The sequence below is a fragment of the Lissotriton helveticus genome, chromosome 1_1 (assembly GCF_964261635.1).
Source record: "Lissotriton helveticus chromosome 1_1, aLisHel1.1, whole genome shotgun sequence".
NCBI classification, from domain to species: domain Eukaryota; kingdom Metazoa; phylum Chordata; class Amphibia; order Caudata; family Salamandridae; genus Lissotriton; species Lissotriton helveticus.
In genome coordinates, this window is record NC_136057.1 from 30223189 (window position 1) to 30239885 (window position 16697).

At 46.9% G+C, this 16697-nt stretch overlaps 1 protein-coding gene across 1 annotated transcript in view; it reads left to right on the forward strand.

Moving 5' to 3' along the window:
* The first annotated feature begins 1274 nt into the window (after nt 1–1274).
* The window catches only part of SLC15A3 (solute carrier family 15 member 3), a 262081-nt gene continuing 246658 nt past the window's right edge, over nt 1275–16697 (forward strand). Inside the window, exon 1 of the mRNA XM_078676489.1 lies at nt 1275–2096. Coding sequence (XP_078532615.1) covers nt 1518–2096 — 579 coding nt within the window. The 5' untranslated portion in view covers nt 1275–1517. The remainder of the gene's footprint in view (nt 2097–16697) is intronic.

Here is a 16697-nt window from a genome sequence, read left to right on the forward strand (position 1 = left end):
ACCCACCCACTTCAGGATTGTAGTACTGAAAACTCTGAGATAACTGGACTGAGGTACTGGGAACGAGAAACTCACCCACTTCAGGATTGTAGTACTGAAAACTCTGAGATAACTGGACTGAGTTACTGGGAAAGAGAAACTCACCCACTTCAGGATTGTAGTACTGAAAACTCTGAGATAATTGGACTGAGTTACTGGGAAAGAGAAACTCACCCACTTCAGGATTGTAGTACTGAAAACTCTGAGATAATTGGACTGAGGTACTGGGAAAGAGAAACTCACCCACTTCAGGATTGTAGTACTGAAAACTCTGGGATAATTGGACTGAGGTACTGGGAAAGAGAAACTCACCCACTTCAGGATTGTAGTACTGAAAACTCTGAGATAATTGGACTGAGGTACTGGGAAAGAGAAACTCACCCACTTCAGGATTGTAGTACTGAAAACTCTGGGATAACTGGACTGAGTTACTGGGGAAGAGAAACTCACCCACTTCAGGATTGTAGTACTGAAAACTCTGAGATAATTGGACTGAGTTACTGGGAAAGAGAAACTCACCCACTTCAGGATTGTAGTACTGAAAACTCTGAGATAATTGGAAGGACTGAGTTACTGGGAAAGAGAAACTCACCCACTTCAGGATTGTAGTACTGAAAACTCTGGGATAACTGGACTGAGGTACTGGGAAAGAGAAACTCACCCACTTCAGGATTGTAGTACTGAAAACTCTGGGATAACTGGACTGAGGTACTGGGAAAGAGAAACTCACCCACTTCAGGATTGTAGTACTGAAAACTATGAGATAATTGGACTGAGTTACTGGGAAAGAGAAGCTCACCCACTTCAGGATTGTAGTACTGAAAACTCTGAGATAATTGGACTGAGGTACTGGGAAAGAGAAACTCACCCACTTCAGGATTGTAGTACTGAAAACTCTGGGATAACTGGACTGAGTTACTGGGAAAGAGAAACTCACCCACTTCAGGATTGTAGTACTGAAAACTCTGAGATAACTGGACTGAGGTACTGGGAAAGAGAAACTCACCCACTTCAGGATTGTAGTACTGAAAACTCTGAGATAATTGGACTGAGGTACTGGGAAAGAGAAACTCACCAAAAGTGGGAAATCAGGATTGTAGTACTGAAAAACTCGGAGGTACCTAGACTGAGGTACTGGCAAGCCGTGCAGTATAAGGACTCATGCAGTGAACTAAGTGGAGTATTGACTAACCACTGCATACCAGGGTAAGAAGCTTCTTGAGATACTAAGTAACAGAAAGACAAATGGCGTTAAAGCATAAACACTGAAAAAAGCCGAAGAACTTAAACCGAAAGACAAAGACCAGGCGAGGCCGCCAGGACTAAAAGAAGAGGCTGGAAATCACCATGACTCAGACAGCTTGAGAAACAGACTAGACCCACAAAAACACAGTCATGGTGACTGCTGTCTACTCAAGGTTCTAGGGTAGAGACAGAGACCGGTGCAGACGGCGGCAGCCAGACACAGCGATACAGTCATGGACAGACAGGATGGCGCCATGGGGGGCCAGAGCGGGGAGCGTAGGCCCCTGCTCGAGAAGGAGCCATCGGACGCTCGCTGGACCCAGTTCATCTTCTCCGGGCGCAAGGTGGCCTGTGGCGCCATCTTACTGGTGGAGATCTTCGAGCGCCTGGCCTTCTTCGGCATCGTCTCCAACCTTGTGCTCTACCTCAACAGCTACCTCTTCAACTGGGGCGGCCCCCAGTCCTCACAGACTGCCCTACTCTTTTTGGGGGCCTCCTACGTCCTGTCACCGCTCGGCGGTTGGCTGGCGGATGCCTATCTGGGGCGCTATTGGACTATCCTGGCCAGCCTGCTGCTCTACCTGGTGGCGGCTTGCATGCTGCCGGCCACCGCCTCTGACGACATCCGGCCATACCTGTGTGGTGCCATGCCAGAAATCGATATCATCCCGAGGTCGTGCAACAGCTCCAGCGGGTGCGATACCCAGCCGCACTCCCACTACTGCTCCCCCATCATGTACACAGGCCTCCTGCTGCTGGCCCTTGGCATCAGCTCCGTGAAGGCCAACGTGACCTCCTTTGGAGCCGACCAGGTGAGCGCGATGGAGAAGGGTGGGGGTGGTACAGCTCTGAGTAGGAACAGGTGTGTAGGGGTGGTGCTACTAATCAATCAATCATATCATTTGTAAAACGCACTACTCACCCGTGAGGGTCTCAAGGCGTTGGGGGTAGGGAGGGGGGTGCTGCTACTGCTCGAAAAGCCAGGTTTTGAGGATTTTTCTGAAGGTCAGCAGGTTTCGGGGGTGGGCGGTCCAGATCTTGGCGACGAGGTGGGAGAACGATCTGCCACCGTAGGTCGCTCTTCGCAAGCGGGAGACTGTGGCGAGGGCGACTTGTCCTGTCCTACATAGGTCATACCATCTATTTACTACCAGAGGAGAGTAAAGAAGGTAGGTCGAAACTTGATCGACAAAAGTCTTTTTTTGAAGAAGATCCCCAAAGTCCTCTCGAGTTGGAAGTGGCTGGAGTGGGGTGCTGCTGAACTCTGCGGCGCTGTGTTCCTAGGGTGCCGGTGGACGTAGTAGTGAGAGGAGTGGGGAACATTCACAGGTGAGTCTGGAGGAGACGGGGAGTGATGTGCCATGGAAATGATCCCAGCGTCTACAAACTTACCTGACCTATGATGCCCCCTCTACATACCGCACTGATTGAGAACCCCATGTTGAGGAGCCTGTGACTGAGCGATCCATTCGTTCACTCGTAATGCAACACGTGACCAGATTCTTAATACCCCACACTCCCTGTACCGAGTCACACACCTTCAGCCTTGATGCAGACAAGGGACATGTCCACCCCTAGTGTCTACCAGTGCTCACAACTTGTATATGCATGTATCCTTTGAGGACCTCTTGTGTCTTTCAACTGCCAAGCCCAAAGCCAAGGGCTTGCAGGACTGAGAAACACAGAGCGTCCATGAGCCGCCTTGCCTAGGAGGGGCAAAAGGCAAGCACTTCATTGGCAGTAGATATCATATGTACATATGTATGTATGTATGTATGAACGTATGTATGTATGTGTGTACGTATTTATGTATGTATGTGTGTGTATGTATGTATGATTGCATGTATGTGTGTATGTATGTACGTATGGATGTGTGTGTGTATGTATGTACATATGTATGTATGTACGTATGTACATATGTACATATGTATGTCTGTATGTATGCACATATGTATGTATGTACATGTGTATGTACATGTGTGTATGTATGTATATGTATGTACATATGTATGTATGTATGTACATATGTATGTATGTACATATGTATGTATGTATATGTATGTATGTACATATGTATGTCTGTATGTATGCACATATGTATGTATGTACATGTGTATGTACATGTGTGTGTATGTTTGTATATGTATGTACATATGTATGTATGTATGTACATATGTATGGATGTATATGTATGTATGTATGTACATATGTATGTATGTATATGTATGTATGTACATATGTATGTCTGTATGTATGCACATATGTATGTATGTACATGTGTATGTACATGTGTGTGTATGTTTGTATATGTATGTACATATGTATGTATGTATGTAGATATGTATGGATGTATATGTATGTATGTATGTACATATGTATGTATGTACATGGTATTTCAATAGCGAGACCCTAGCCCAGAGGCAGCGGAGCGCTGCGCGTGGTGTTGTAGGTAGTCACAGCGCTCCTTGTAGAAGACAAACTGTGCCAAGTAGGGCCTCCCAGAAGTATTGTTGCCCTGGTAGGCTTCCTTTCTGCACCAGCCTCTCGGTCACTACCACTTTCCTTTATGGTGAAGCAGGCTTGAACAATTCACTGTGCGCCCAAGTCGTGCCACACGTACGTGCAAACGAGTGGACCACTGATGGGCCCCTTGCTCCATTCCCTGTACATCTCCTAACTTGGTCCCACAATGCTCCCAGTAGTAGCAAGATCCCTAAGCCTCAGATCAAAATGGTAAACATCCATCACAACGCGGTCAAAACACCGCGGTGCCATTACGACGCATCTTTTACAACGCAAGTCGTTACCACGACTTGCACTGGAGGGCGCTCTAGACTAAGGAATAGTAGATTTACTCTTCCAACACCTTCCCTACTGTACGTAGCCTGGAGTTGGAATAGTAAATCATACTATTCCTAAGTCCAGCGCCCTACAGCGCAAGTCGTGGTAACGACTTGCGTTGTAAAAGATGTGTTGTGATGTACCGCGATCATTTTGATCGCGTTGTAACATCATACAACCGATCAAAATATTGCACCTTGGGCACGGCTCTACCTGCTTCTAACTCAATGAGTCTGTGTATTCAGACTGGGGTCTACCACTACAAGTAGGGTGATGGGGCGTACACTTCAGTGGTAACTCACAGCCCCTTGCCTGTAACCGCGGATGCCTTCCAGCCAAGTCCTTCTAGCCAGGAATGAGATGCACTGAAGCAAATGTAGGGAGGTTGCCTGGCTCCCCAGCGCCTGAAGGTTTCATTGCTGATGGTGGTGTCACCTTGGTCTCAGGACATACCCCGTTGAGGTAACCTACAATGCGTAAGCACCACACAGATCTTCCCCTGTGGACTCTTAACCACAGGATAACTAGTTCTCACACCAGGACAGAAAAGCTAGTCCGCTGGCTCATTCTCTGTCTCTTGAACCATCCAGTCGACACGCGCCTAGGTGTGTGTCCCCCTGGAAAAGGACACTATTCCTGTGCTTGCCCCTGAATCTAGAGATCCTTAGCTGCATGCATCCTCCGTAGGCCCAGGCAAATAAACACATTTCTTGGTAGCATGTGGAGGGCAGGGAGAGGCAACCATTGCTCCCTGGTTAGGTCGAGTCTACCAGTTGTCTAGTTGTGAAGACCTATTATGCGTTACCAAGAGCTAGTGAAGGCTGCAGCCCACCCCTTGCTTACCAATGGCTTTATTGTAATTTTTTCTTGTTTCTTATTTTATGGGGTTTTGTTGTCCATCTTGTCTTTGTCCCTCCCCTGGAGCATGGCCTCTGTACCACCCTCTTGACGTGCTGACTATGGGCCCGATTCACAGAACTAACTTAAGACAAAATCCTAAACTTACTACCATTTTGGTATTCACAGAAGGCACTTACTCATTTTGGTATTCACAGAAGTTAGGAGTCCTAACTTTAGGACTCCTAAACTGAGAAAAATCCTAACTTTAAGACTTTCGGTATTCACAGAAGGCATTTAGGAGTCCTAACTTCTGTGAATACCAAAATGGTAGTAAGTTTAGGATTTTGTCTTAAGTTTGTGATTCACAGAACTGACTTAAGACAACATCTTAAACTTACTACCATTTTGGTATTCACAGAAGGCACTTACTCATTTCGGTATTCACAGAAGTTAGGACTCCTAACTTTAGAACTCCTAAATGCCTTCTGTGAATACCGAAAGTCTTCAAGTTAGGATTTTTCTCAGTTTAGGAGTAGTTAAGTTAGGACTCCTAAGTTTAGAACTCCTAAACTGAGAAACATCCTAACTTTACCACTTTCGTTGTTCACAGAAGGCATTTAGGAGTCCTAAAGTTAGGACTCCTAACTTCTGTGAATACCGAAATGAGTAAGTGCCTTCTGTGAATACCAAAATGGTAGTAAGTTTAGGATTTTGTCTTAAGTTAGTTCTGTGAATCGGGCCCAAAGGGCCAAGTCAGAGCAGAGGCAAGGGTCGGGCTCGGATCTTAGAGCCTGTGGACGAGCCGAGCTCTGAACATATTTGCTGTGTTAATCATACAACAAACATCATGTTAAATATGATAACATCTCTTCAGAATTCCAAAAAGTTTATTTCTATAACATGTGGAATCTTTGACATTTTATGGCACATTATAGCATTGCACTGAGAAGTACTTGTAAAAAGTGAGAGTTTTGTACAACTGGTAGTCTGTACTCACGTATTTGAAAGTGCTATTGGACACAAAAAATGATGAAAAAGAGTACTGGTGAAATATAAATATTTACCTGAGATACACAATTTAAGCGGGCAAGTCACGATTTATCCATGGTTTCTAGTTTCACTTTGCACAGATCAGCCAATAAATGGATATCTATTAGTCTTTCCATATGTTTGGGCTTTGTTTTTACCTCTTACTTCATTTTTCTGCAGTTTAAAAAAAATAGCGCAACCTTGACCTGAAGTTATTGGAGCACATTACATAAGCACTAGGGGCCCGATTCACAGAATGAACTTAAGACTCAATCCTAAACTTACTACTATTTTGGTATTCACAGAATGCACTTACTACTTTTGGCATTCACAGAATGAACCTACTACTTTTGGTATTCACAGAAGTTAGGATTTTGTCTTAAGTCTGTCTTAAATCTGTCTTAAGCCTGTCTTAAGTTTGTGTTAAGACAAACTTAAGACAAAATTCTAACTTCTGTGAATACCAAAAGTAGTAAGTGCATTCTGTGAATACCAAAAGTAGTAAGTGCATTCTGTGAATGCCAAAAGTAGTAAGTGCATTCTGTGAATGCCAAAAGTAGTAAGTGCCTTCTGTGAATACCAAAATAGTAGTAAGTTTAGGATTGAGTCTTAAGTTCATTCTGTGAATCGGGCCCTAGTTGTATTACACAACGGCACATGCATTGTTTATAGGAACAGAAAGAATACATGATTTACCCAGAATCACAGGATGTTGAATCAATGCTGAGATGCAAACCTGGTTCCCCAGTTTCACAGTCAGCTTCTCTAACCATAAAGCCACATCTTGGATAGAGGAAGAAAGATAGAAGCCACGTGAAAGCTCGGCTCGGAATGGGCCTGAGGTTCCAACAGGACCTCGAGCTGAGCCACAGCCAGGCTTCAGACTCGAGCTTTCAGCGGCTCGCCGACCTTCAGTGTATGATGGGCAGAGCCAGCCACAGAAGACGAGAGGCTTGGGAGATATGATAGTTAAAGAGTAAGGCATCGAAGGGAAAGGTGGATGTAGGAGAGTTTACAACAAGCAGGACAAAGTAATAGGAGAGGGAAGAGAGAGGTAGAAGTAAGAGTGGCAGAACCAGCAATAGAAGAGAGGCTAGATGGAGAAGAAGGAAGGCGAGAGGTGGATGTAAGAGAGACAGAACCAGCAGGAGATGGAAAGAGGCTCGGCAGACAGAGGCCGGGGCAACACTCTAGACTCTTGCCTGAGATATCTCCTCGTCCATTGGGGAAGGAGTAAAGGGCATTATTCCTGCACCTGTGAGTAGATTGGTCATCACCGTGTGAAGGCTGCTGCAAAGAATGTGAGGTTCAGATATTGTACCCGAGACCGCTGTATCACCACTCTGATGCATGATAATGCAACCTCGTGCATCCTGAGGCTTCTAAATGATAGCCAAATATGTTACTGCAGGAGCTGGACCTGCGACATAGCAGTATTCGAGTCTGGGTGGCCAAACAAACAGGAACAGTGGGCAGCGGCATGCCCCATGAATGCTAAATAGCAAAAAAACAGAGAGCATGATGCAGACACCAAAGGAGGCTGGAGGAGGTAAATCTGTAGGAGGTCGATCAGACGAATTGTGATAAAAAAATATGGAAGATTCCAGATCTAGCCACTCAGTGCCTTCTCCACAAGGAGATTTTAGCAGCCATTCACATACGACTGTAACACCGAAGATTGTTGCCACAGAGGGTCCTGCAGCTGTGGACCCTGCTGACAGATCCAGCCTCGTTGAGCTGAAACAAGGGATACTCATGTAGCACTAGAAGGAAGGATGGACACTCGAGTGCTTGATGAAGAGTTAACTTTGAGCGGAAGGAACTGGATAGTTTAGAATTTGAAGCTGAAACAAAACTGGCAATTATGAAACCATACTTTTGAGCCCTGAGGAAGCACTTTGAGAAAAAAATCCCATTTCCTTAATTACTTGGCTAAAGCTGCAGAAAAAAGAGCTAGGAGGAACAACAGTCAGATTGTGGGCCTCCCTGAATGAGCTGAGAACCCAAGCTCTCACCTCTTTTTGGAAAAGTAACATAGCACAACAGTTGTAACCAATGCCCTACCTAGTTCTTCTCAGTTGAACGGACACACAGAATCCCGGTATCACCATTGCCACCCGGAACACAAATCCCACCTATAACTGTTAAACAGCGACAGAGACATTATCCTATGAAAATGTGAGAGGCTAGTCCTTACACCCAGCACCTAAGAATCTCCCGCCTCGCTACCAGCCCTCAGCAGTGGGGAGTGGTACCGAGGCCATGACAGGTCCCATGAATCTCCACAGCAAAGCAGCTCCGGAGAGGAGAACAGCTTTCAGCTGCGACTCGACCTCCCGACTCCCTCCCTCCCTGTTAGTGTTGCTGGCTGGCACTTTGTGTATAAAGGAGGTACAACATTTTGAAATAAAAGAGTGTATTTTGGATTGTTTCATTTAAGCGCAGATTACTTCAGTGCACTGAGTGGCCAGCATTAGCTTTGCTAGTCAACAACATCCCTTCTAAAGTGACGATTTCATTAATGATGCAAGAGCAAAGTCAGCAGTCTTGTGCCTTCTGTATACACCTTTACTGGTATAGATTGAACATTATTGTCTACTAAGCAGTATACTATAGGAATATTTGTACAGTGTGCATCCTGAACTGATTTATTTCAAGAGGCTCTCAAATGGCATGCTTATGGAAAAGGAGGCACAGAGAAGAAATGAATTGCTGAGGATCACATAGTTTGGTCAAGCTGCGAAGCTGGGATTCAAACCCGGTTTCATTATTGCACATTACGCAATTATGACGCTGCATGGCTGACATATTTTTCATCTTCTGATTTGATGACATTGTTATTACTGACCCAAGAGGCGAGTCTGTTGACATGGGCCTCCTGAATAAGATCATTATAGACATTATAGACATTGTGGTCTATTAAACCATATTCACAAACAGCCACATGCATCATTGTAGGAATTTGCGATTCCTAAATTGCGAAAATTAAGGAATCGCAATTTAGGAATCGCAAATTCCGATGCATTAAGAATTCGCAAAAGTTTTTGCGATTTCTTAATTTTCCTTATTTGCGATTCCTAAATTGCGAATCGCAAATAAGGAATCCCTTTACATTGATTCCTATTGGCCTAGAGGCCCATAGGAATCAATGGGAAGGCATTCTCATTTTGCGAATTCGCAATTAAGGAATCGCAAAATGAGAATGCAATTTCAAGGGTGCTGGGGGGGTCCAAAGGACCCCCCCCCGCACCCCTGAAATGTCACGTAAGTACATTTTACTCACGCACATGTCCCAAGGGCATGTGTGTGTGTAAAATATAAGTTTCAAAAATGCATTTTTTTGCATTTTTGAAACTTTTCGCAAATTAACATGAAGGTTTACTTCATGGTAATTTTCCCCTTCCTAATTGCGAATTCGCAAATAAAAAAAAAATCATGCATAGCATTTAAGAAATCGCAAAATTTGCGATTTCTTAAATGCTATCGCAATGTGAGAAATCGCAAACAAATGTGATTTCTTAAATTGCGAAAAATGGAAAAAAAATTATGCATCCCAAAGAAGGTCCTTGCAGGGAAACATCCTTTACAATGCAACTTTTACCACGCAGTGCCTTTACGACGTAACTTTTACAACGCAAACCATTACAACGCATTGCGCTGAGGGGCGCTCTAGGATAGGGAATAGGTTTAATGTACTACCCAACACCTTCCCTACTATCCACAGGGACTGGAGTTGGAATAGTAAATTAAACAATTCACTATCCAGCGCCCCAAAGCACTATGCGTTGTAAAGGCATGCTGTTGGAAATGGGATCCCCGGCTGGCCAGGGCTTTCGCCAAAGTCAGTCAGAGATCACCACACCCAAGTCAGGGCAAGGGAGTTACACGCCAAGATAACCCCTACTCACCCTCTAGGTAACGTGGCGCGAGCAGCAAGGCTAAACTTGGAGGCGATGTAGGCTAAGTATTTGCGCACGCACCCCAGCAACAACACCCAAAGGCCCACCACAAAGGAAACTCCACACAAGGTTATATAAAAATAGCCTTTGTATTACACCAAAACACATTAGATGAAACACAAACTTTACAATGTGCCAGAGGCACGGGCAGAATTTACAAGGGGATATTTACAAGACAGGGCCACCTGGACCACTGTCAGGAATCAGAAGTAGCACTTTCAGAAAGTAAAATTACTTTAGCACAAAATAGCACACAATATAACAATAGAGCGCACAACCAGTAATCACTGGTAACCAGGACCTCACTAGCACCACCTGTACTAGGGAGAAAACAACCACCTATGTATTACAATACCTGTAGGGGTGTAAGAGGAAAACACATGATGCAATGCATGACATTCATTCAGAGGTGTAAAAACAATATCAATTGCGCCAATCTCACAAGTCACCACCTGTGACTGTCCATGTGTCCCAATGTCAGGGCCTAAACGTGGCAGCTGCCCACGAAGTGCTGGGCAGCTGGAGATGAGGATGGGGCCAACGTGGGAGCCTCTCTAGGCTCTGCCCAACTGACTGTCTCCTGAGCCTCTCTGGGCTCGCGAAACAAATGGCCCCTGCCTCTCTGGCTCGCAAAACAAAAGATGCAGCCTCACTGGGCTGTTGGGGTCCCTCACGGGGGACCTAGAAACACTGGGGGTGCCTCGAGCCACTCTGGGCAGGAGGCACCAATGCGGGCGTGTAGGAGTCCCTCCTGGACTCAAGACTCAAGTAGTGCCCACACGAGCCTCTCGGGCTCTGAAAACAACTGCTGCAACCAAGAGCCTCTCAGGGCAAGAGACAAAATGCCCTCACGAGCCTCTCAGGGCTCGTTACCACTTTTGCCCCCTGAGCCCTTCGTGGGCTGAACAAATATGCGGCCAGAGCCTCTCCGGGCTCAAAGAAGGAATGCCCCCGGGGCCCCACTCACCGGCTTCCTGTGGCGGAGGGAGGGGCTCCTCCTCTTCACTGGGGACACACGAGAGCTCCCGCTCCTCGGGGCTCTCTCCTCTGCACTGGGGACACACGAGAGCTCCCGCTCCTCGGGGCTCTCTCCTCTTCACTTCGCTTGGACTCCTCTGAGTCCAGGCTGTCCCTCGAGGCGGCGGTCTTCCTTCACGAGAGCTCCCGCTCCTCGGGGCTCTCTCGGCACACTTCTCCCTTCTCTCCTGGGCTCTCCCTCGCTTTGGGAGCCTGGGGGGGGGAACAAGGAAAGACGCCGGCTTCTCCCCTTACCGGAGCACGGGGTGGCCTCCCGTCTGCTTCCGGTTGCCTCTTTGTCCTGCCCCCGGCCTGCCTGACTTCCGGGTCACGGCTGCGGGGGCGGGACTTCCGTCGGGCCGCTCACTGATTGGCCGGCCGGCCAACCACTTCCGGGTCGCACTTGGCAGCGGCCCGGCAACGTTTTAAAAACACTCCGGGCTGCGGCGGTGACTCCACAGGAAAATGCGGCGTGGGCAGCCGCTCAACGGGGAAAATAAACAATAACTCGAGGTGGGCACTCGAGGGGCTCAGCACTCCTGAGCAAATGCCGGGTGGGCACCGGCTGGGCAATTACACGCTCCCAAGCGCTCCAGCCAGAATAAAGCGCTGTTAGGCGCTAGAAGGAAAACGAAGCGCTCCCAGGCGCTAGGAACCTCAGAAAGCGCTCACCAGCGCAAGCAATAGATAAAGGTCCACAAAATGTCCTTCAGCAAGGCAGGAGGGGGCAAGGCTGGGCCCAGAGCCAGCACACTGGGTCTCCAGGCAGGGAGACACCCCAAGTGGCGGTCCTCTGGCCCAGCGACAGCAGCAACAGCCCCTCAGGATCCTAGAAGAGAACAACTTCAGTGGGGACACAGCCCCATTTTTATACAGTGCATTCCTTTGTTCAAGGGTGCAGAGTGGGGGCGGAACCAGTCGCAGCTGGTTCTTGAGTACTCTGTTTACCTCAACCACCCTCTCTATTCACTGGCAGGGCTTGGGTCATTAGACACACCACAGGGGGGCGGAGCCAGCATTGTGTGGGGAAAACCCAGCCCATCCAGGACACAGGTACACTCCTCCCACACATCACTCATGCTAATCTCCCACTCACCACCGGGCAGACCCATCCAGACTTCCTGGAGCCTGGCATGCCAGCCAGCTCCAGCCAATCACACGCCAGCACCCTCACAGCACACGTACAGCCATGTCTAGAAATGGCGCTTCGCTACTAGACACATACATGCTGCATACACCGTTGCGCAGCATTCACTCTCACGAGTTCACACATACCAGACACAAGCCTGTACACCCCACGCATCAGGAACTACCAGGGACACATACATTCCCCATGCATTCCTATGGGCGGGCAGGCCTAGCTCAGCACATGCACTCAGAGTGCGCACGCACTTTCCCCTGGGACACAGTGAAAGTGCGCAGAATCCCAAAATCACCATCTCCAGGTCACCCTTTTCCAGCAAAAAGTCTAGGGGTGAACCTGCCCTAAGGGCCAAAGTCCAACACATGCGTTGTAAAAACCACGTTGTAAAGGCATGCGATGTAAAAACATGCGTTGTAATGTCATACATCCGTTTTTGCATACGCAAACTGCCGAATTTTGCGATTCGCACCGTTTGCAAATGCAAAACAGCTTGATGCATGTGGCCGAAAATGTTTTTGTACAGTGTGCATAATGAACGGACTCATCTCGAGGTGCTCTTAAGTGTGATGATAATGGAAAAGGAGGAGCAATGAAGGAAAGCAATTTTCAGAGTCACACAGTTTGGTCAAACTGGGAAAACAGATTCTGTTGGTCCACGTTTTTGCATTTGGTTCCACAAAAGCTTCTGACTGGCCTGGATTGCTCACGCAATTGATGATGCAGACGTACTGAGTTTTCATGATAACTGTCTGGCGATGCAACAACAAAAGAGAGGTTTCTGGGAGTTAAGAAATGTCTCCCTTAATCCCAGCTCAAGTACATGTTATAATTCCAAGCAGGCCTGAAAGTCCTATGCAATTGCACACATATCACTTCTTCACTGATGCATGGACATGGGCTGAAGCACTGACAACCTGTGGAAGACCTATGCAGTCTTCCAATTATCTATGCACTCATCACATTACCTATGCACTCATCCCATTACCTATGCGCTCATCCCATTACCTATGCGCTCATCCCATTACCTATGCACTCATCCCATTACCTATGCACTCATCCCATTACCTATGCACTCATCCCATCACCTATGCACTCATCCCATTACCTATGTGCTCATCCCATTATCTATGCGCTCATCTCATTAGATATGCACTCATCCCATTACCTAAGCACTCATCCCATTACCTATGCACTCATCCCATTACATATGCGCTCATCCCATTACCTATGCACTCATCACATTACCTATGCACTCATCACATTACCTATGCACTCATCACATTACCTATGCACTCATCACATTACTTATGCACTCATCCCATTACATATGCGCTCATCCCATTACCTATGCACTCATCACATTACCTATGCGCTCATCTCATTACTTATGCGCTCATCTCATTACCTATGCGCTCATTACATTACCTATTCACTCTTCCCATTACCTATGCACTCATCACATTACCTATGCGCTCATCCCATTACCTATGCACTCATCTCATTACCTATGCACTCATCCCATTACCTATGCGCTCATCCCATTACCTATGCACTCATCACATTACCTATGCACTCATCACATTACCTATGCACTCATCACATTACCTATGCACTCATCACATTACTTATGCACTCATCCCATTACATATGCGCTCATCCCATTACCTATGCACTCATCCCATTACCTATGCGCTCATCCCATTACCTATGCACTCATCCCATTACCTATGCACTCATCCCATTACCTATGCACTCATCCCATCACCTATGCACTCACCCCATTACCTATGTGCTCATCCCATTATCTATGCGCTCATCTCATTAGATATGCACTCATCCCATTACCTAAGCACTCATCCCATTGCCTATGCACTCATCCCATTACATATGCGCTCATCCCATTACCTATGCGCTCATCCCATTACTTATGCGCTCATCTCATTAGATATGCACTCATTACATTACCTATGCACTCATCCAATTACCTATGCGCTCATCACATTACCTATGCGCTCATCCCATTACCTATGCACTCATCACATTACCTATGCACTCATCCCATTACCTATGCGCTCATCCCATTACCTATGCACTCATCACATTACCTATGCACTCATCGCATTACCTATGCGCTCATCACATTACTTATGCACTCATCCCATTACATATGCGCTCATCCCATTACCTATGCACTCATCCCATTACCTATGCGCTCATCCCATTACCTATGCACTCATCCCATCACCTATGCACTCATCCCATCACCTATGCACTCATCCCATTACCTATGTGCTCATCCCATTATCTATGCGCTCATCTCATTAGATATGCACTCATCCCATTACCTAAGCACTCATCCCATTACCTATGCACTCATCCCATTACATATGCGCTCATCCCATTACATATGCGCTCATCCCATTACCTATGCGCTCATCCCATTACTTATGCGCTTATCTCATTAGATATGCACTCATTACATTACCTATGCACTCATCCCATTACCTATGCACTCATCACATTACCTATGCGCTCATCCCATTACCTATGCACTCATCACACTACCTATGCACTCATCCCATTACCTATGCGCTCATCCCATTACCTATGCACTCATCACATTACCTATGCACTCATCACATTACCTATGCGCTCATCACATTACTTATGCACTCATCCCATTACATATGCGCTCATCCCATTACCTATGCACTCATCCCATTACCTATGCGCTCATCCCATTACCTATGCACTCATCCCATTACCTATGCACTCATCCCATTACCTATGCACTCATCCCATCACCTATGCACTCACCCCATTACCTATGTGCTCATCCCATTATCTATGCGCTCATCTCATTAGATATGCACTCATCCCATTACCTAAGCACTCATCCCATTACCTATGCACTCATCCCATTACATATGCGCTCATCCCATTACCTATGCGCTCATCCCATTACTTATGCGCTCATCTCATTAGATATGCACTCATTACATTACCTATGCACTCATCCCATTACCTATGCACTCATCACATTACCTATGCGCTCATCCCATTACCTATGCACTCATCCCATTACCTATGCACTCATCCCATTACCTATGCACTCATCCCATTACCTATGCGCTCATCCCATTACCTATGCACTCATCCCATCACCTATGCACTCATCCCATCACCTATGCACTCATCCCATTACCTATGCACTCATCCCATTACCTATGCACTCATCCCATTACTTATGGGCTCATCCCATTAAGTATGCGCTCATCTCATTAGATAGGCACTCATCACATTACCTATGCACTCATCCCATTACCTATGCACTCATCCCATTACCTATGCACTCATCCCATTACCTATGCGCTCATCCCATTACCTATGCAGTCATCACATTACCTATGCAGTCATCACATTACCTATGCACTCATTACATTACCTATGTACTCATCACATTACCTATGCACTCATCCCATTACCTGTGTGCTCATCACATTACCTATGCACTCATTCCATTACCTATGAACTAATCCCATTACCTATGCACTCATCCCATTACCTGTGCGCTCATCACATTACCTATACACTCATTCCATTACCTATGCACTAATCCCATTACCTATGCACTCATCCCATTACCTCGGCACTCATCCCATTACCTATGCGCTCATCCCATTACCTAGACACTCATTCCATTACCTATGCGCTCATCACATTGCCTATGCGCTCATCCCCTTACCTAGGCACTCATCCCATTACCTATGCGCCCATCCCATTACCTATGCGCTCATCTCATTAGATATGGGCTCATCCCATCACAGGCCCAGATAGTAAACCCAATGAAGGAGCAAACCGCAGTCACTCAGCAGGCCATCCATCCTCTACTCTGCAGAAGCTGAGAAGGTTGCCGCTACAGCAGTGGTCACACTCCATGAATCTTTGGTCTTGACTGGCACCAGTGGTCGCACTCCATGAATCCTTGGTCTTGACTGGCACCAGTGGTCGCACTCCATGAATCCTTGGTCTTGACTGGCACCAGTGATCGTACTGCATGAATCCTTGGGCTTGACTGGCACCAGCAGTCGCACTGCATGAATCCTTGGTCTTGACTGGCACCAGTGGTCGCACTCCATGAATCCTTGGTCTTGACTGGCACCAGTGGTCACACTCCATGAATCCTTGGTCTTGACTGGCACCAGTGGTCACACTGAATGAATCCTTGGCACCAGTGGTCGCACTGCATGAATCCTTGGTCTTGACTGGCATCAGTGGTCGCACTGCATGAATCCTTGACCTTGAATGGCACCAGTGGTCGCACTCCATGAATCCTTGGTCTTGACTGGCACCAGTGGTCGCACTCCATGAATCCTTGGTCTTGACTGGCACCAGTGGTCGCACTGCATGAATCCTTGGGCTTGACTGGCACCAGCGGTCGCACTGCATGAATCCTTGGTCTTGACTGGCACCAGTGGTCACACTGCATGAATCCTTGGTCTTGACTGGCACCAGTGGTCGCACTCCATGAATCCTTGGTCTTGACTGGCACCAGTGGTCACACTCCATGAATCCTTGGTCTT